The sequence below is a fragment of the Mixophyes fleayi genome, chromosome 8, assembly GCF_038048845.1.
Source record: "Mixophyes fleayi isolate aMixFle1 chromosome 8, aMixFle1.hap1, whole genome shotgun sequence".
Lineage (NCBI taxonomy): Eukaryota > Metazoa > Chordata > Amphibia > Anura > Limnodynastidae > Mixophyes > Mixophyes fleayi.
Window position 1 is genome coordinate 18,453,636 of NC_134409.1, and position 22,439 is coordinate 18,476,074.

Sequence of the window (22,439 nt, forward strand, 5' to 3'; positions counted from 1 at the left end):
CGCTCGTTCAAAAGTCGGGTCAGTGTGTGCTGTGACACGATGGTCGAAAGTCTGCCCAAATGGACGACTGTCGCCTCATTTGGTTGGTCGTACCCTTTAATATTTTCGTTCCAATCTCGTTTCTGTTGTGTAGTGTGTATAAACTTCCGACCGATCCACGACAATCCTCCGATACTTCCTCGACCTGAGGGGCGTGTGTATGTAAATTTGTGATGCCTGTACCAGTCCCACGTGGTGCGGTATCCGCACATCACAGGCTTGTGTTTTCTATAGATGTGTATTGCTGGGTTGTTGTCCCGTATCTCCTGTAGCAGGGGCATATGAGAGAACGTGTCTCTCCTCTTGAACCAATCTTTGCTCCATCTCTTTCTCCTTCTTTCTCTTTGGTTCCTTACCTGTAGTCTTCTTGCCACAGCAAGCAGGAAAAGTGCAGTTGCTTGTTCTTGTACTACTGTAGCCATTGTAGGTTTACAAATAGGAATGAATGAAGAGACAGTGTTGCCTTCTCTTTTTTTTTTTTTGGGTGTGAACTATAGTGAAAGCTCTGCCCCTTTATGCTAATGTCTTTGGTATATCGTTACATCCCCCGCAAATGTCGCTGCAGTGTGCACCAAATTGCAATCATTGCTCACGACAACATGGCTGTAAAAAGTTGCTAAAGGGACGTCTGCTCTTCCCTTTATCGTTTTAAACAAGGCTAGTGTGTATGCAGTCCATGGACCGAGCGATCGGACCATTGATCACATGTAAAATCGATCGGCATAAAAGTTGGTAGAAACTTCTGTAGTGTGTTCCCAGCTTAAGTGTATGTTTTATTTTATGTCTTGCACCACATACAGTAGTAAAACGAAGATTCTTTAAAAGTAAGTGGTATTCATGATACGCTTTTTCAGATTCACGCTCTTCATTATTTAGCACACCACTTTAAATGTTAATTCTACTTTTATCTTTAAAAAGTAGCTCTCCACGCCCTCTTACACCCCCATGCTTCAATTACCCCATCCTCTATTCTATTCTGTCCATGATTACAACGGGCCTCCACAACAGAAGCCACGATAATAAATTAGGCCGTAAGCAGAGCCCTATGTCAGCCGTACTTCTCAACAAAAACGTTCTCTGTGGCTGGAGAACATATTCAGGGATTAGAAGCTGTGATATACAGGTAATGATGGGGGTCTCCTATCTTAGGGGTACACAGGGATAAGGCATTTCTGTTGGAAAGTTCTCCCTGGGAGAAGATTTTCTTTGAATTTTTTTCTAATCTATTTATTAGCTGCAGATTTCTGCTTCAACTCATTGTGAAATGATAGTAGTTTTTCTGATTTTTCACATCTTCCTTCCCTTACATATTTTTTGCACTAGGTTGCAACGGTGTTGCTGCTCTCTGCAAATCAGCTAACGTAAACTCCCTGTGTTGCAGAGATAATGATAAATTTAGAGGGGAAGATATAGGACAATGTAACGCTAGTGGTTATGAACACAGCATTTTTCAACCACAAGTTTGTACAGTAATATAAATCTATTTATGGAAAATGCAGTTGACTGTCATGGTAGACCAGAAGAGGCCCTCACACTGCTCTTCTGAAGCAGCTCTGTCGTGGTTGTACCACCCTGTGCCGTGGCTGTAGATCCGTCAAGGGTGATACGGACACCTGTGCTGTACCTATGTGAATAACCCGTACTGGATTATAATGTCTAACTTGCTCTAGATCAAAGCTAATTTGATTGGTTACTGTACACAGCTGCACTTTGGGAAACCAACCTTTTTAATATTGCTATTCTCTTTGTCGTTTAACAATTCAATGATGACACACTAGGTTGAGTGCACAATATCTAAAAATTCTATTTTAAATTTTAATAAAATTTTCATTTTAAGGAATGTTAAAGGACAAATAAATTCACAGAAATATGCTAAACAAACCACACCATACTAAATAATAATAATAAAATGTTTAAATTTTCTTTTAACAAAAAAACAGATTCTAAGAGAGACTTTATTTAAATAGTATCCTAAAATGCAGTGGTACTTTAATGGTGTTTCTTCAATGGGGAAGCTTCATTGGAGGCCCTGGGCAAAGGTCGACAATAGTCTTCACCGGCCTGGGGGCTTTGGTAAATTGGGAAGAGCCCTAAATTCAGATAATACTCCCGTTTTCGCTGGATCTAGGGCTTTTCGCCTTATAATAAATAGACCCCATAAGCTTGTCTGTGAATGTAATGTATTTTGACTATACATAAACATTTACTTACAAACTCTATAATATTTTAATATATCACAGGATATGTTCTCATTACAGCATTACACAAGTCTCTTACTTACAGGTTTTCCTTGCTCTCCTCTTTCTCCAGGATTTCCAACTTTACCCTATGTATGTATACAAAATAAATCTTTATATAAAGACATCATGGCGGAAACACAGGATAAAATTAATTGAAAACACAAAACATTTAATACAAGTAACTTCTCACTAGTTTATGAAGTTTGGGATAAGGCACATTTGATAAAAGCATGTACACACAGAAGGAACAATTATAACACACAAAGAAACATTATAACCATTTAGTCGCAGTATAGCTTAGTTTAGGAATGTGGTGACTATATGAATAAACACTTGATATTATGACATTATCACAGACGAACACCAATAATTAACTTCCCTTATAATGGGTGAGTGCTGGCTTATTAGCACCATCATATAATTGATACATTTGCTGGTTTGCTTAAATCAATAAATAATAAAGGCTTGCTGCTAATTCACATGTATGTATATGTTTATTGATTTATTGATGTATTAAAGTAAAGTAAAGTTGAGTGTAGATAAATATTATTTAAATGTATTTACTACTCACAATACGTCCAGGCAGTCCCTTTTTCCCCATGTCACCTTGTTCACCCTGGAGGAAGAAGGATTATAGTGGGATTATAATCACCTACTGACATGAGCACGGATTCTATTATAACAATACGCTCTGTTACCGTAATTCCAGGGGGCCCCTGTTCTCCTAGCGGACCATCAGGACCCCGCGGACCCTAAATACAAAGATTGAGAACACATATGTCAGTAATATATAGTGAAAGAATGAACAGATGTAACATTGGACAAATTGGAGATGTTGCTACCATTTCATTAAATCATTAAACTGAGGGTGACATTTTGGACGAATGCTGAATTATTTTACAATATATATGAATATCTAAATGAATGTGAGCCCTAATCTCATATTAAAATCAAGCAAGAGGGGTAAATATTATTATATAATTAATATTAGCTTCTAGAAGCGATAACTGTGCCAAGAACACAGACATTGGCAGAAAATCAGGACTACAATTTGATTGGCCAAACCAGAATTTTACTATCCTAACCAAATCCTGGATTCTGTCAATTTAGGAGCAGTAAAAACATTTTTTTTTTTTTATTTAAATAGTAAAACGTGCAAATCCTTTGCAGGTGTGTTTGGTGAATAATTTGCAATATTGGGCCAAAAGTTATACTTTTGTCATCATTTTGTTCCTGATTTGACCTGAAAAGAGTCTAAAAAGACTTTTTAAGGGTAACACATTTTTACTTTTGTTACAACTTGTTGAATGCCAACGTTGTAAGCACAAATGTAAGCAATATCAGTTTGTAAATAATTCCCTATACATATAAATATGTATTTGTGAATGTTTTAAGATACCTAGGATCTGCTTGAAGTTTAAGCATAGCAGCCCTTTAATTGTTTTTTTATTTCAAAAGTTTCCTATATCATTACGTTGAAGAATATAGACGGCAAAGGGTGAAACCATTTAAAAATATTCTCACTACATTTGTGCGATTTAGATAAGGAGAAATGAATTCACAACAGCATCCACTGGGCATGGAGCAGTGCCAGTCTACAAATTAGAGGGGGGCCTCTGTAAACTTTCTCCCCCGAAGGAAACATCTGTTTTTAATGGAAGAACTTGTTCATATCTTATTCTGGAAATAAATATTTATCCAGTACATTACATCATAGCCAAGGTAATAAATGGCTATTTAACCAGGAACAAGATAGAGTATGTGTAGATAGTGAAATATCGAAGAATAAATATATTTTACAAAGTGACCTGATAATCTACCAACTGAATCCTGTTCTTACTACAATCTGACACAATCATTTATAGAACATGCAATGGAGAACAGAAATCCTATTTTCTCCAGGAATGCATACATTCTAACTGCCGCCTGCATCAAATATTCTGTATCTCATTTAAATACTTAACTAAAAGGTGTAGTGTCCTCAGAATTGTGTGTCATTTGAATTACAGCTTTCCCTTTTTATTACACCAGCATAAAATTTGATGTGGCGTTATAAAGAGCGTGACATACATTATATAATTTAATGCACACTGGAGCTGAGAAAATGTCTGAGGGTAACCAAGGGTTGTGTTATAAATGAAAAGAGGAAACACTGTGCGCCTGATTCATTAAAGAGACCAAAGCAAAAAAAAAGGAGTAAGTCTGCTCCTGGATAAACCAGAGTTGCCTACTCGCCCGGAATGTCCGGGAGACTCCCGAATTTCTGGGGGTCCTCCCGGACTCCCGGGAGAGCAGGCGATTCTCCCTGATCCCGACCGACCGTGCAAACTAAACAGAGGGGGCGGTGCCTAGTGACATCATGGGTGCGTAATCGTGACACCGTCCCCTGTTTTTATTGGTCCAGAGTAGTGATGTCCGTTTTGGGGGCGGGGCTAATGACACAATTCTTTGAGTCCCGCCCCCACACACCCATCTGCACCCCGGACCTCCCGGGAATCATTTTGCCCATGTTGGCAAGTATGGGATAAACCATGTTATAATGCAAGGGGTACAAATTAGTTTATCATTTTGCACATAAAATAAATACTGACTGTTTTTTCATGTAGCACACAAACACTTGATAGCTTTATGTCTACACTGAAATATAAAGTTGATCTAGGACATTCCCTATCCCAACTAGAAATCCTCCTCCACATTTTAAAATGAACTCCCCCTCCCATGCAACATGGTTTTGCCCAGGTGCAAAGTTACTCCTTTTTTATGCTTTGATCTCCTTAACGACTCAGGTCCTCTACGTTTAAACATAGCTTTAACAAATGCAAATGTATTATCTATTATCAATATTAAAAGTTTTGTACCAAAAATATTAAACCATATCACCAAAATAAATGTTTGGGAAATAGTGGAACGCCAGTTTATCACCCTTAGCCTCAATGGCTTGTGACCGCATTCAATGCCTGTTGGCCTGACCAAAGGTATTTGAGTAAATGGGGCAAGAGACATCACAAAGTGAAATGACACATTTGGTTTCCTCGCCAAATTTGCACTAGACCTAATTGCGCGATTGGATGCTACGGAGTATTGGCTGTTTGCACCGTTAGTAAATAACTTGCCTTCATTTTTGATAAAACAGAGAAAAACAGTAACGTGAGTTTTTATTTATTAAAATTACCATAAAACAGAAAATGCAATGATGCCTTTTAAATACACCAGTCACATTGCTAATACAACAAATTTCTGTGACACTTTGGTTTACAAAAAAGCTTCAGCAGAGCTCTAGACATAGACCTTTGCTGCTAATGAAAGTGACCGGCGATATAGGGGTTAAAATGCCAATGGATGATCTAGATAATACTGAGAAATTCCATGGAAAGAGGTGTAATCAGTGTGCAACAGGTTCTTACAAGCTCTCAAAGAATGTAACTTTCCCTTGATTTTAGAATGTGTTTGTCAGAACGCACAGGATGTATTTTCAGACCCAAAGGGAACTGGGCACAATTAGCTCATCGTTCATCAAAAAATCCATCAACCTCATTATTATTAATTTTTTATATAGCGCTCACATATTACACAGGGCTTTACAGAGAATGTTAAGTCATTCACATCAGTCCCTGCCCCAGTGGAGCTTACAAACTATATTCCCTACCGACACACACAAACTAAGTTTAATTTTGTCAGAAGCCAATTAACCTAACCAACTCTTTGGAGTGTGGGAGGACACGGGCGCACCAAGAGGAAACCCACAGCGATCACAGGAAAACCATACAAACTGCACACAGACAAGGCCCTGCTTGGAATTAAACCTCCAATATGCAGGGGCAAGAGATATATTAAAAAGCAGCGATAACAATGATTTTTTTAATTGTCCCTTATTGCAGCCATATAACATCTGTTAGTGCCGTCATTTATCAATAAAATGTAACTGGGCGGTTGAGTGACACTCGCCTGCCTCGGCAATTCTGTCCCAGAGTGGTAAAGCTTAGTTTACCACTCCTCCGGATTGGTCTTAGAGGATATGGCTATGTGTGATCCGGCTAGATGGTTCACGGATGTGCAATGAAACCGAAAGACCAAAATAGTTACAAACATTTTTTGTTTTAAAAAATGAATTATTATCAAATGAAAAAATGCTTGGTTTTTTTTCAAATAATAAAGCATTTTTTCATAATTTTTTTTTTCTGTAACAGCCATCCTGAGATGGCGATAAAAGAACAAGGATGGTACTGCCACGATCCTTGTTAGATAGGCTTCCCCATCACACGAGAAACCTGAACAACTCTAATGTCTGCGATAGGTAGGGCCAGGCAGGAAATAGGGCTTTTTTTTCCCTTTAATATATAGAGCCCTTACTGAGGGTCAAAGAGTTTGTGCTGGGGTCACACCCACAAGCGCTGTAAATCATGTGATTGTATACGCGGACTGTGCGCCTCTTTTCATGGGACAGAACAGGGATTAGCACAGCATAATGGAGCCCTTGTAGAGCAAGTACATTTTTTGTGTGATGATGGGTAAAACTAGGGGAATGTATGTCAGTCTTCATCGCGACACCGCCTTGGAAGAGGCAGAAAATGTACTTTATTCAATAATTCCATGAATGAATGAATGATTGGATGAATGAATGCATAGATGAATAAATGAGCAATGATGGTAGGCCATGCTTATCAGTGATGCTCTTTTGCGCACTGAGCTCATGCATAAAGGAGTATATTTTGGATGACGTTGGGTTGATCTGAAAACATTGCTTGGTGGATGTACTGTATATGTTTGGTGCAACAATGAATGAAAAATGACCACTAATTTTATATGTATTGTACAGTCTGTGTGTACATGGTCACTGTCATACATACTGAAAGTTCCCAATTCCAACCCTTCTCTTGCTAATTTATCCATAGCACAGTGATTCTTGCCACCTCCTCCGTTATTCCCAATGATTACAGCTGTCCAATACCCCTGGTGCTGACGTGTCTTCCCCATTCACATCTGGATGAGAACTTGTAGAGATAGACAAGGCCATTTCCAGTTTTATAGCTCATAAGCATTCCATTTGTGTAGCTTCAGAGGTCATTTAATTAGCGTGCACTCTGTGTCTAATTAGCATTTCTTTCTTTAACTCTTCTCAGAACATTTTCAATAACAAATACATCAGCAGTTCTATTACGTCTGACAAACAGGCCACCATTAGCTCTGTTTGCTGCCTACAAATAGTTTACATCTGTGTCCTAATCATGTTTAGTTATAGTAATAGACATCTGAAAAAGAAGATTGTGAAGAAAGACTGTTGTCCACAACAAGACAATCAAAGTAACAGCATAGAAATAGGTGCCAATGAAATTAATTACAGGGGTTTTGCAGTTTTGAACCACCCCACTTCAATAATGCACCTCCCCCCTTCAGCACTTTCACAAGTGCCCCCCACCCCTAAACACCTGCAATTATCTAATCCATTTGCTGCAGGAGATGGAAAGAGCTCTACTTGGCGGCAGCTAGGTCTAGGTGCGTAATTCAGATGTGCCTAGTCTGGAGGTGTGTAATTACTGAGGCACCTGATTGGACAGGACTGTAAGCCAATCAAATTGGATGTCATATCAGTTATATCCTTCCCATCCATAGCATTCTGTGAAAAGAGCTAGAGAGCTGTGCCTATTTCCAAGATTCAGCCCCACAATTCATTAGGAGCTGGTAACATCATTAAGCACAGGGGAAAACCCCCCCACTCTAAGTAATAAATGATGACATTATATATATATATATATATATATATATATATATATATATATGTATACTTACTCGTTGACCCTTTACACCTTGTATGCCTGGTAGTCCTCTTTGCCCGGCAGGACCCTGAAGTAAGAAAAAAGAATGTTGACTTATTTTCACACCCAGTAGTAATACTATGATATTGTATTGTTATATAGCATCACCACTCTCCCCACATATTATAGTAATTACATCAATACAGGTAATAATATGCATATAATGATCTAGGAGAACTTAGTGTGGAGCCTTACAGAATATGTCTGCATTTTAACTAATGGAGCTAATATTCTTCTAGGGCTTTGGAGCCTAATTATAACTGAGAGCCCCATCATGGCCATAAGTCTGATTTTTTTTCTTATCCACACTTAACGTATTTGTAAAAAAAAAATCATCGTTTATGAAAATAATTCTCAGGCAGTTGAGCGAATCTCAGCGCCCTGGTGACATGTGGATCGTAGAGGTAAAGGTTAACTTAGTACTTCACCAGGTCAGTCCTTCCAGATGTGCACATGCGTGGTGCAACTTGTGGGCTCACGTATGCGCAGTGGAACAGAGCCCAAATATGGGCTTCCATTCCACTATTGAAAAATATAGAATAAAATAGAAAAAAGTTTTAAATATTATTGAATTTAAATAATGCCTTATATTCAGAATAAAGGATTATTAATGCATTTTCTTTTTGTATCAGTGGTACCCATTTTCATATATTAGGCGATGTGATAACGAGACCCATAGCCAACGAAAACCATTTTTGCCAATAATAGAGCTCATTGCTTATTGATACAGTGAAATAAAATTGTTGTCCTTTGAGTCCCTCTTTAGCCTGTTTCCTTTCTGACTTACTGCTAATCCTGGTGGACCAAGTGGTCCTGGTGTGCCGGGGGGTCCTGGATAACCCTGAAAATAAAATATTAAATAACAATTAATAGCAAGCTCACAGAACTGGAAAAATGTCTGCAAATCAGGATTAGCTTAAAAAAAAATCACATGCAATTGTATATAATTTAAAGTGGGTTTTCACTTTCAGGTGACTAGCAGACTTGTACACGTCCTCTTGCAACTTTGTTGCATTGCTTTCTCTTTCTAGTATTCGTCTGTGCTTTTTGTTCAACATCAGGCAGATCTTAGGGCATCGGAAATAAACAACTGTCCCCGGTAACATAAGTACATGGCTAAAAGGGACATAAGGCAGCTAGCAAGAAATATAAATAATGTAAAAAAAATTAAACTGTAAAACCCCTTTCATTTCCTGGTAAGCTACAAAAACATAAACATATACTTATAAATGATACAATATCCTGTTGTACTAACCACTGTGCAGCAATCGTCCCTTGTTAGTACTACTGACAATCGCAACAATGTGCTAGGTTATTTAGATAAATGTGTCCAATGATGGACTTTGTCTTGTCTGCAGGAGGACTGTGCTTTGTCTGCAGGAGGACTGTGTTTGGGTGCAGGCAGACTGTGTCTGCAGGAGGACTGTGCTTTGCCTGCAGGAGGACTGTGCTTTGCCTGCAGGAGGACTGTGCTTTGTCTGCAGGGGGACTGTGCTTTGTCTGCAGGGGGACTGTGCTTTGTCTGCAGGGGGACTGTGCTTTGTCTGCAGGAGGACTGTGTTTGGGTGCAGGAGGACTGTGTTTGGGTGCAGGCAGACTGTGTCTGCAGGGGGACTGTGCTTTGTCTGCAGGAGGACTGTGTTTGGGTGCAGGAGGACTGTGTTTGGGTGCAGGCAGACTGTGTCTGCAGGAGGACTGTGCTTGGTCTGCAGGAGGACTGTGCTTTGTCTGCAGGGGGACTGTGCTTTGTCTGCAGGGGGACTGTGCTTTGTCTGCAGGGGGACTGTGTTTGGGTGCAGGTGGACTGTGTTTGGGTGCAGGCGGACTGTGTCTGTCTGCAGGCGGACTGTGTTTGGGTGCAGGTGGACTTTGTTTGGGTGCATGCGGACTGTGTTTGGGTGCATGCGGACTGTATTTGTCTGCACGCGGACTGTGACTGTCTGCAGGCGGACTGTGTCTGTCTGCAGGCGGACTGTGTTTGGGTGCAGGTAGACTTTGTTTGGATGCATGCGGACTGTGTTTGGGTACATGCGGACTGTGTTTGGGTGCAGGTGGACTGTGTCTGGATGCAGGCGGACTGTGTTTGGGTAGAGGTGGCCATGTGTGGGCGCAGTCAGACTATGTTTGGGTGCAGGCGGTCTGTGTTTGGGTACAGGTGGTCGTGTGTGGGTGCAGACAGACTATGTTTGGGTGCAGGCAGGCTGTATTTTGATGAAGACAGCTTGAGTTAGACAGTCATATTAAGAGTTTGTGGTAAGACGAAACATACATTATTGTTCCAAGTGCAAAGTGTATATATATTTTTGTGGTGAACCATGTGTAGGTCATGTCTGTAGGGACCCTGGGAAATGCTAGTAACTTGGTCACAGCAATCCAAAATCTGCTCTCTTGCAAATTCTTCTAGCTCTACATGTCCTGCGGCAATTTAAAGAAACGTTAAATGACATCTTCATGAAATAAGTTCTGTTAATGTTACCCTGGTGGTCAATGCAACTGTTTAAACCATAAATTGTAATGATGGAAAATAACTCCAGTCTTGAAAAGCTCAGCAGAAAGTCGGAAAATCTGCAAGTTCCATTGAAACCACAAGACCATTTTTACATATGTTTCTGGTACCACTTTCTCAATGAGTGTTCTCTGGCAGGGGAAATGTGTTCATTCCATTACACACAGTACATTAAGTACACTAACAACGTATCGGGCTACAGAACACTGCCATGATATTATCTCATGGTTCGTACTTTGTATTTTTATTCTAGATGTATTATATAATATTAAACTACGGTGCAGGAAGAAGGGGGAGAGGGAAAAGCTGCTTCCTCATAAGTATTAAAGGCACAATTTTCTTCACTTCTTTTATTAACATCTCTCACCGCACCTCACCAACTCCATTGAAATGTAATATAAAAAAATAATAAAAAAATATACAGTAAATCAGATTATGCTGTAAACTCTTAGTCTTAGCACACATAGAATTCTAAAGAGTCAGATCCTGTTATCACTGTGAACTATAAATCAGTCCGATGTTGCTGTCATTTATTTACTATATAACCATTGTGATACAATTAATTTGCTGGGTGCAAAAATAGCTGATAGAGAAGTTTGAATTCACCTGGGAAATAGTGTTACCTGTGATGTCTTATTAACTAAGGTCAAACAAAGATGGGTACCGTTTATTTGGTCATAGCACATTCTTACAACTGATACAATTCAGATGGATCATGGCCAGTCTTAGTGTTTTCTTCAATGTTAATGGCCGTTTATCATTATGCCGTTTTTTAATGTAAAAAAATATATGATTTTATCTGTGCTTTAGGTCAATAATATAGAAATTGTTGAACTTGAAGGACTTGGGTCTATTTGTGGCCTCATCGTGGTACAACATAACTGTATGACATACAGAGCTTTCAGCCATAAATAACTGGATAAAGTTGAGGGGCATCTTTTCATCGAATCATCATCATCATCATCAACAACATTTATTTATATAGCGCCAGCAAATTCCGTAGCGCTTTACAAATGGGAACAAACATTAATAAGACAATACTGGGTAATACATACAGACAGAGAGGTAAGAGAACCCTGCTCGCAAATTTACAATCTATGGGACAATGGAAGTTTGAAACACAAGGGCACGTGCTACATCATATTGCACACTGGACCAGCTAGAATGCAAAGGTAAAAGTACTGAGTGGGCTGTGTGTGTTGCAATGTTGGTTAGAGGGTTGTTGTCTTGTGTTAGCAGTGTAGAGGGTGGTAATAGGGTAATCTAGGGAAATTAAGATGGTGGTTGAGGAATATCATAACCTTGTCTGAAGAGGTGGGTTTTCAGAGAACGCTTGAAGGTTTGAAGACTAGAGGAAAGTCTTACTGTGCCGGCAAATAGAAATCACCGACCCACATACACTTTATTCCTGGAATAACCTGGTTATACATAGGGAGCTCTGCCCTCTCTATGCATAAGATAACAAAAAGACGGTATGACTCTCAGAGCTGCGAGCAAAAATTAAAGTTGAAATTGCATGAAAAAAGTGCCAGTATTTTCCTTATGAGCATAATAATAATAATAATCTAATTTGCACCCCATGCATTGTAATATGGTTTTGTCCAGAAAACTTTCCTTAATGAATCAGGTCCATAGTCCTCTCATTCAGAGATTTCCAATTACATAGCTAACAATTATTTATTGAACCTCCGACTATTCATAATCATATCTGTTTTGCTATAATTGTGAACTACTGGTGGTGAACCAAATTGCATAAATATAATCTTAAAAAAGAAACATAGATAAACTATTCATGCAACATTTAATATGCTGTGATGCACAGAAGGAAAGGATTGCAATTTTTATATCCTTTATATATAAATACAAGTTAACCCGTGCATGATACTCATGCATTCTAGTCAAATCAAGCTACTTAAGGTGTTAAAAAGGTTCTTGTCATGCATTTGGGCCATAGCCCAGGCCTCCTCAGGGGAAGAGCGTTACTTCCCGACGTAAGCGCCCTTTTTTAACGTGGTTTTGTCCACATGTCACCACCTCATCATTCTTCTGCATCACCTAATCCTTCATTTTCATCGCCATATCTATCCAGATGTCTATCCAGACACAGGGATCTCTCTCAGCGGTCCTGAGTATCACACTCCTCTCACTCTGTCACCCCCGGCAACCACCAACCACTCCCCACTGTCACCCCCGGCAACCACCAACCACTCCCAACTGTCACTTCTCCTTCAAGAAATATATATATATTTTTTTAAAATCTTTATAAACACTTTTAACAATTAACAAATTAAATTAACAAATTAAAAACATCTTAGTATACCAAATTTCAGCCCTTTCTGAATTTTTTTCCCCACACACACTAAGAATTTAGTAGGTCAGTGTATAACTCTGCCCAGCAGGTGGCGCTGCAGCTTGGTTTTATTTTTTCCACACACACACACACACACACACACAGACAGACAGACTAACACACGCCACTAGACATTTATATATTAGATAAGTTTATTGTTATGCTTTATACATACCAGTGACCCCTTTTCACCAGAAGGTCCTTCAGGACCAGGTTTGCCGCGTTCTCCCTGTAAAATATACCATTACAGTGAAATAAAAATTAGGTGGAAAAAAAAATCATACTTTAATGACAAAAAATCAGCAGTTATAGATTAATATAGTTGGTTTCTGAGAACCGTCACAGAACTTGTAATTTCTCCTGATTAGGAAAAAACTATGTTATTGCTTGCAACGCTAATTGCAAGAGGGAGGACTACATTGGGTTGTCATGTGGACCCCTCACAGAAAATACAGTTGACTTCGTATATGTATAGCCAATGTGCTATTTCATACCTTCGAAAATTGGACATACTTTATCACCACAGAGCCCTCATCATCATCATCATCATTTATTTATATAGCGCCACTAGTTCCGCAGTGCTGCACAGAGAACTCACTCACATCAGTCCCTGTCCCATTGGAGCTTACAGTCTAAATTCCCTAACATAGATACAACACATATATACACACACACAGACTAGGGTCAATTTGATAGCAGCCAATTAACCTACTAGTACCCGGAGGAAACCCACGCAAACACGGGGAGAACATACAAATTCCACACAGATAAGACCATGGTCGGGAATCAAACTCATGACCCCAGTGCTCTGGGGCAGAAGTGCTAACCACTGAGCCACCGTGCTGCCCACAGCCCTCACAGCTTCATCACTGGTTCCCCTAGATTGAAGCTGTTCACTGATTTCTCTGAAAGTACCCAAAGCACTAAAGCGTTGTGGGAGAGTTGCCAAAGGGCTTACCCTACCGTCACTCTGGAATGTGATACAGAAATCACTGAAAATGAGGACTCCTGATAGTATTAATGTGTAAAAACTTATACTTGAGAGCTTTTGTTAAAATATAGTACATAATTCTATAAATGCTGTCAATAATCCTTTAATATTCCACTCCACTTCCACAACCTCTGTGTTTTTGCACCAATGCACAACTTGTATCCAAGTCAACTAGTTATCTGCTGCCTTAAACCACACTGTCCCTCGTTTACCTGTTCCTTGTACACTTAAAACATCTTAATTTCTTTTCTTCTAGCATTATCCCAGATCCAGACAACCTTTTTCCCAACTGGATGCACAGTTCTCTTAGCACATGTCCACCCTATGATATACCTATACACGTGCCTCTGCTATTTGTCTCTATATAAATGTATTATTCTTGTTACTTGACTTAATATAGGTCCAACTTTAAATGAGCTTACTCAAAAGGGTTCAGCTAGAAAAAGCAATAATTTCATTAACTGCAATGTAGCACCAACCAAAATGCTAGAAAATCATTCCTGTCTGATTCTGCAGCACTTTATCCCGTGCTGTGTATTTATGTACAGCATACAAGTTTAATCATGCTAAGAAATTGGGATCAATGATCCCTATCTTGCAGCGATTCAACTGGGTCTTTGCATGTGACTTTATTATTTTAGATACGTGACTCATGTACGCTATATAAAAACGCTGAAATAATGCTTACCGGACTGAGCCCTCAATGTTTTTAGAGCGTTGCTTGCAGTAACTGGTACATTCTGGGGCAGACATCATGGTGGGTATGACTATATTTTGGTGCCTAGTGGGTGCTCGGAGTGGACGTATTATACCAGCAGACCCCATGTGACTGGGCAAAGGGGGTATATTTTTCATATTATAACCCCAGTGTTTACATTACTATACCAGCAGAAGTGTCCCTATAAGCTGCTAGCAGTGCCCATATAACTTTATGGCAACAGAGGTGCCCATATTGTACTGCAGAGGGGCAACCCTTGCGTTGTTTTTGTCTAATAAATTTAAAGCGTCATAAGAAATCGTGTTGGTCTTATTAACATTTTCTTTCATGTGATGATGAAATAATAGGAAGAATTCAAAAGCTTTAACACAGGCCTTATTTACTTTATATATTAGTCAAAATAAGAAAATAAAAAGTAATTTTGCCATTACGAAATTTGTGTCAACTGCCGTTCACCTAGACTGACTGTAGCTTACAATCTGATCAGGAATACCATAGCTGTGTAAGTAAGGGAATCATTTTTTCCATGCGTTACATAACTACATCCACTTAACTGTATGACATTAAGATAAAATAGTTTTCTACTGCTATTTAGGAATTTTCTACATTTGCTGCCAGAAGCTGAATAAGACATATCAGAACTAACAATAAATTATTGGCCTCCCTTCAGGATTTGCAGAAGAACGTAATTAATACAGTGAGGTTTCATGTTATCACTTTGTTGAATCGCAGAACTTCTTCCAGATGTTGCATTTCATAGGACCATCAACTACTATACAGGGTTAGCCCGCAAAATGAACTAATAACCGTTGATATTAAATTGCCTTACTTCAGCACCTACCTGCTTGTAAACAATCACAACCTCTCTTGTACGCTGTAAGACGTTCAGAAGCCTTTGGATTTTGATATATTTTCAGCACTAGTCTGAATGAGCAGGTTTTAGAATATGTTGTCTAGACGCCAAATTTGTTAGCAAAATTTTACATAAGAGACGATACAAAAAATTATGGTAGTCTCTTACTAAAATAAATGGAAGGCCCTTCTTACTAAAGTGAGATGCAAGTGTTCACACAGAAACCTGCTAAAAGAGATTGCATTACGGTTATACCTTCATGTCCACTGAAAACACCCTTATTTCCACTTACTGAGCTCTTAAGACATTGTAACCCAAACTTGCAGATCTAAAATCACCATCTTTAATATGTTAAGTTTAATTATTTTCTATAGAAGATAGAAGCCTTATATACGCTCTATAAAAGTGCACAACTAGTGACTAGAGGCCTTTCCTGGCACCACCTGGTACACTGGGGAGAGAAGCTATTTCCTAACCAAGGGGTAATTGTATTAATCTCCGGAAACTTCCCTTTACAAGGCAGCGCCGCTTTAAATTTAAGCGCTGAAGACGCCGAACTCGCGGGAGTTCAAGAATCTGGAGATTAATACATTTACCCCCAAGTCTCCATACTGTGGGGTGTTATGGCAATAACAGTGTTAGCCAACAGGGGTTAACGAATGCAATAAGGTCTCTAAACCAATCCCAATGGGGTGCTAGGTTTAGCCAGCGTCCCAGCAGTTTTGGGGACAACTGAGTATAACCCGGCTCCACTAATATAGTGAGGTACAGGGCTTAAATTAAGTGGGTTTATTCTTTTACAGAACTGGGAACTGAACAAACTTTGTCATTCCAGCTAATACTTAGGGGTATATTTACTAAACTGCGGGATTGAAAAAGAGGAGATGTTACCTATGGCAACCAATCAGATTCTAGCTGTCATTTTGTAGAATGCACTAAATAAATGAAAGCTAGAATCTGATAGGTTGCCATAGGCAACATCTCCACTTTTTCAAAGCCTCGTTTAGTAAATTTAGCCCTTAGTTTCTACTTTCCTGTTGGGATAAATAGTTCAGAAATAGATTGCGCCAATACTTTTTCTTCTGAATAACTTGGCTTTCTACATACCTTCTCGCCAGGATCTCCAGGTGGCCCGTTCTCTCCTGGCAACCCCTCAGGTCCCTGTAAAACAAATTTTGTATTTACCTTTCAACAGAAGACATTACACTTTACAGGAAATTGTCCTGTCAAAATAATATCCATCACAATTAAGGACATTTCACAATGTACAACTTTCACTACTAAAACAAAAAAACACAGATTTATTTTGTCTAAAACATTTCCATATTTAGATCCCCAATTAACATTCTATAATTCTTTTTTCCCATGATAAGTCACAGCTCTGACTGTAATGAGAATGAATGTTGTTGAGCGATTGATGAACTGAGTGTTACAGTAACTTTCAGTGTCAAACTCTGACTTTAGACATCCACCCAGGGACGACAGTAAGAGGGGGCTGATTTTTATCAGGACCTATATGAACTAAAATACAAAGCATCCCCTTCAAAATAAACCAGTTAGAGCTGTAAAAAACATCAAGTCAACAGCAGAGACTTCCGTGTCCTCATGTAATATAAGAATCCAGCATCCAAATGAGTCACAGCTCCAGTAATTCACCCCAGCTTCCGTCATCTGTTTTCATTCACAAATAGACTTCAAATAACTTAACTTACATATTTTGAGTTATAAAAATACAAAGAGTTCTCACTCACATTCTTATTCAGCACTGTCTTATTTTCGGCTGTTTCTGAAAGACGGTTTATGTCTCTATATATTTATTGCAAATTGTATTCAAATCAAATATATTTAAAAAAGGAATGGTTGTACTGGCACTTCAATTATACAGTACAATTGAAGAAACAGAAAAGAACATTCACAAATCAACTTCCCCCTTAATTTGCAAAGTCTCTGGAGAATAACCCAAACCAATCTGCCAGAAACTGGAGACTCAGGATCAGAACCACAGAACAAGTTGCTTAAATGACGTATTCGTTATGCCGGCATGTTTTGCAATCAACGGCATTTCTGTATTCAATTATGCAGCAGCTTCTAAGCACTAGGGCACTGTTCTTGAGTACACACTGTAGCTTGATGCCTCATGTATGGTTGTACGCAAGCTGGTAAGGGAAAGACGGAGATATCAGGTTCTTCATCAATCAGCTCAGTGATTTAAACGGACAGTGATGCTCTTGAAAGGTCAGAGAGATGCTTGTCCTTCTGTCATCACTATCTCTCGATGAACCTGATGAGAGATGGGTTCTCTACAGAAAGCTTGGGTAGACTGAAAGATAACAGCATTGATCCAGGTGCTGCCTCCTGCTGTCCAGCTCACTAATTGCTGTAGATGTCTGTTGACCATGCAAAAGATATGGCCAAAACCTATATCATCTACTTGAAGCAATATAGTGATGAATGTATGGTCTTCTTTCCATTTCATTTTCATCCTACGTTGACCTCTCCCTAAATTGCATCTCCAGCTGTCTTTCTGCTATTTCCTCTTGAATGTCCCAACACTTCCTTAAACTTAACATGGCTAAAGCTGAACTCATAGTATTTCCATCCTCTAGAGTTCCCACACCTCTTATCATCCCACTATCCATTGAAAATATTACCTTTTCCTCTGTCCTGCAAATCTGCAATGAGTTGACTCCTCCCTCTTTTTCGACCCCCAAACTCAATCTCTCTAAATCATATCACTTCCACCTCCGAAACATCTCCAGGCTTGGACGCAACGAAGACCTTCGCCCACTCACTTGTCAATCTCTCACCAAGACTGCCGCAACCTCCTCATCTGGTTTTCCTTCCGCCTGCCTCTCCCCGCTCCAACCCATCCTCAACACTGCTGTTTGCCTCATTTTTCTTTCCCGTCGATCTGCTTCTGCCTCCACCCCCTCCGCCAGTTGCTACGTCAGCTCCTCTTGCCATACAAAGTTAAGTTTAAACTCCATAAAAGCCCCTAATCCTCTCCCCCTTACATCACCAAACTCATCTCATTTCACACTCTCTCCTGCCTCCTGTCCTCCTGAATCATTACTTCCTCTCACTCCCACCTTCAAGACTATTGGCTATACCAAATTATAAACACTTGTTTATAGCGAAAGGGAGTCGATGGTTCATGCAAATTGATTATACTACACTGCTGTCATTTAACCAATTGACTATTTGGAAGAAATACAGATGAATAAATGCTAATACAAAACGAGAAGTAATAATAAAATTAAATAGTAATGATGGCATATAGATTTAGCTGATTACCTCTGCATTGTCAATCATGATTTTATATATACCATTATTTCATCATGTTATGTTTGGCAGTGCTGATTTGATATATATATTACTGTAACTAACTTTTCTGCATCTGCTTTACACAATGCCTCGGAGGAGGGGTGTCAGGAGGAAGTCCATTCACTGCTAAACCTTTAAGCAAATCCCTTGCAGATGGCCATGCTCCCATTACTGGGCAGTACAGTGGCTCAGTGCTTAGCACTTCTGCCTCACAGCACTGGGGTCATGAGTTTAATTCCCGACCATGGCCTTATCTGTATGGAGTTTGTATGTTCTTCCTGTGTTTGCGTGGGCTTCCTCCAGGTGCTCCGGTTTCCTCCCACGCTCCAAAAGTAGTAGGTTAATTGGCTGCTATTAAATTGCCCTTAGTCTCTCTTGGTCTGTGTGTGTGTAAGTTAGGGGATTTAGATTGTAAGCTCCAATGCGACAGGGACTGATGTGAGTGAGTTCTCTGTGCAGCGCTGTGAAATTAGTGGTGCTAAATAAATAGATGATGACCAACAATCTGTGTCGCCACTTTTTCTAATAAGAGGTTTGGGGAGTGGGGGGTAAACTGATGTTGACTCTGGGCAACATGGTTCCTGGGGGGCAGATTTATCAAACCTTCAAAAAAAGGAAAAGTGCAGGTGTTGCACACAGCATCCAATCATATTCTACCTATAATTTTCTAGAATGTACTATATTAATGATAGATAGGTTGGTATGAGCAACATCTCCACGTTTATATTTTAAGAAGATTCAATAAACCTCCCCCCATTGTAATTATAAGGTCCATATAAATGGGAATATTGTTGTACAACTATGGTGAGAAAATGTAACTAAAAAAATGTGAGAGAATTATTCTAAAACATACCTGACAATTCACTTTGCACGCAACAGTGAAATATATACCAGTATATGGACCACTAGATGTTTAGTATTGAACATGTTGAAACACTACTAATCTTCTCACCTTAAGCATCCCTCATTACAAGGAATGGCGTAATAGTAACCCTTCAGAACTGTGTAAAAAATATTTAAATGTTTAAATATTTTCCATAATTATCTTCTGATCAAAGCTTCCATGACAACTGTAACATTCCTAAAATACTGCACAGGAAATATGTTCTTTAAAAACAGCATGAAAATGATAGGCTGTCATTCTTTCATGTGCGTCAGTCAGAAAAATGGTTCCCCCTTTGCCCAATTATCAAGCACTGATATATTATATTATAATTATATAATCTGTTCTATGGTCAAAATGCTGTCACATATATTGAAGTATTTTACAGCAGCTGTGGTTTTAGAAGACATCATAATAAAGAGCTTATCTAAGGGTAAGAAGGGCAATCTGACCCTCTAACAAAACAGCATAGATATTTATGGTGGAGAAACACTGGCTATGAGTTTACTGCTACTTGGTTCAGTTGGTTGGAATTTAAAGAAACAGACGAATTTTGTACAAGATTGCTTCCCCCACATCCTCCACGCTGATAGCGTAGCTTCTGAGAGGACATTGTAGTGCTCCCTTTGCATTGGCCTTCGTAAATGGTACCGTTCTCCTATGGCCCTATTAACCACTTCCTGGAGCTCCACCTTTGTTAACGATGTGAGATATCCTTCACTTTTTATCTTTTTGAGCACCTTTCTACCCCTCTTAATCCACCCTTCTCTCTCCCTTGTCCGTCTGTCTTTTCCCCAATGATTGTTTATGTTCTTGTACACACTGAAAACCTTCTTATGTTGCTGCCTCGTTATGTGTGTTCTATGCAAACTATTATTGTTAATTGCTGTTGATTACTACCAGATCTGTGGCCAACAAGGCAAACCGGGAAAACTAGTACAATATTTAGTGAGTAAATATACAGTAGCTGAACAAGGAAAGTAGTTGCCTTTAGAGTGGAACTGTAACAAGGGTGGTGTGGTCAGTGCAATAATCCAGGATACAGGGCAGAATGAAGGAACTGGCCAAGCAGCAACAGAGCTTTCATCATCATCATCATCATCAGCCATTTATTTAGCGCCACTAATTCTGCAACGCTGTACAGAGAACTCACTCACATCAGTCCCTGCCCCGTTGGAGCTTACAGTCTAAATTTTCTAACATATAAACAGAGTGAGAGACAGAGTAGGGTCAATTTAATAGCAGTCAATTAACCTACTAGTATGTTTTTGGAGTGTGGGAGGAAACTGGAGCACCCGGAGTGCTGTGAGGCAGAAGTGCTAACCACTGAGCCACCGTGCTGATCCTGAACCAGCTAGTCAAAACTACAAGAACAGGAAGGAGAGCGCAACACAAGACTGGAGAATGATCTTGCATCTGTATAGGTCAAGGCATGTCCCCACCGTAGGATGGCCACGTCTCCCTGGCGGTGGCACCACCACTGAGAGGCAGCATCTACTTCCACCAAGATGGGGCATGTACGGGTAGGCGGTAAGGTTTCAGGTATGTCCTCTGTTTTAGTCCTCATACCTAAATTTAATTTGCTGATATTAAGGCCAATATAGCTGCCAGTTCTGTACTTTAGCACCAACTTTTTTTTTACATCCTCCTGGACAGTTCCTGCATAATTCCACTGAGATGTTATTAGAAACAGTGTCCTTTTTACTGTCAAATAATGGCCTTCTTGGATGCAGAGCAACCTATTTGATATTCCCAAACTGCTGTTTGACATCAACACCAGCATAACTATACGAAACACATTTCCCGTTTTGCTAGTATGACCTGTAACTTTATATCATGCGCTTGGTGGGATCATCTACAAGCATGGGAACCGGCTCTGAGTCTTTTCAGAATCTTGCTAAATCCAGTGGAATGTTTCCCACTCCAAGCATATAATTCTCATTGCTCTCAGTACTGCTACATCCTATGACTAATCCACAGATTATTAGAAAGGAACAGAAAAATATAACTTTTAAGTAGAACTTACTAATTCACCAGCTTTTCCGATGCTTCCTACATCTCCAACTTCGCCCTGGTGAAAAAAAAGAAAGAGTATGTTGTGTATAATATAGTGATATGTGTATACATACAGTATATAGAAAGATGACTGCTCATCTTGCTACCTAAATTTTCCACAGTCTACCTCAGCTCCTTACTTTCCCCAATGCTCCATTATTCTTATGTATCTGTATTTTAAGCCACAGCTTTGACTTTGTAGAAAGGCAAAAATCGTAACATGCAAAACATCCTATTTGGATCTACTCTTATTTGTTGCAGCATGGAATACCTCTCAAGTGTATCTCTAAGATCACAGTAACCTAAAGCACCTACACTGTATGGATTACTGCTATAATGATATCATTTACAAATGTATACCATACCAGTGGAGTATGTATAGAAGGGGAGATACTTAAAGACGATGAAAACCCCAAACACATTGCAATATTTATTGGCCTCAGGACTCGGCAGCAGCGAGGCGTACCTGGCTGAAATCTGCATCCCAGGTTGGTATGTGAGCCATTCATGGAACTCTCACACCAAATTATGGTCATCTTCAGCCAGGTAAACCGCCTGGTTCCAAGCCCCTCGGCCAATAATGATAAATATTGTAGTGCCGCTGAAAGCCAATGTTCAATCCTACCCAATACTTGCCCACATCTAGCTCACCACTTTCCCTTCCCAC

At 39.5% G+C, this 22,439-nt stretch overlaps 1 protein-coding gene across 1 annotated transcript in view; it reads right to left on the reverse strand.

Moving 5' to 3' along the window:
* COL24A1 (collagen type XXIV alpha 1 chain) overlaps window positions 1-22,439 on the reverse strand; it is a 215,866-nt gene that overhangs the window by 56,217 nt on the left and 137,210 nt on the right. The window contains exons 24-31 of the mRNA XM_075182027.1: window positions 21,744-21,788; window positions 16,618-16,671; window positions 13,124-13,177; window positions 8,880-8,933; window positions 8,067-8,120; window positions 2,978-3,031; window positions 2,851-2,895; window positions 2,321-2,365 (exon numbers count right to left, since the gene is read on the reverse strand). Of these exons, the coding sequence (XP_075038128.1) occupies window positions 2,321-2,365; window positions 2,851-2,895; window positions 2,978-3,031; window positions 8,067-8,120; window positions 8,880-8,933; window positions 13,124-13,177; window positions 16,618-16,671; window positions 21,744-21,788 (405 nt within the window). The remainder of the gene's footprint in view (window positions 1-2,320; window positions 2,366-2,850; window positions 2,896-2,977; window positions 3,032-8,066; window positions 8,121-8,879; window positions 8,934-13,123; window positions 13,178-16,617; window positions 16,672-21,743; window positions 21,789-22,439) is intronic.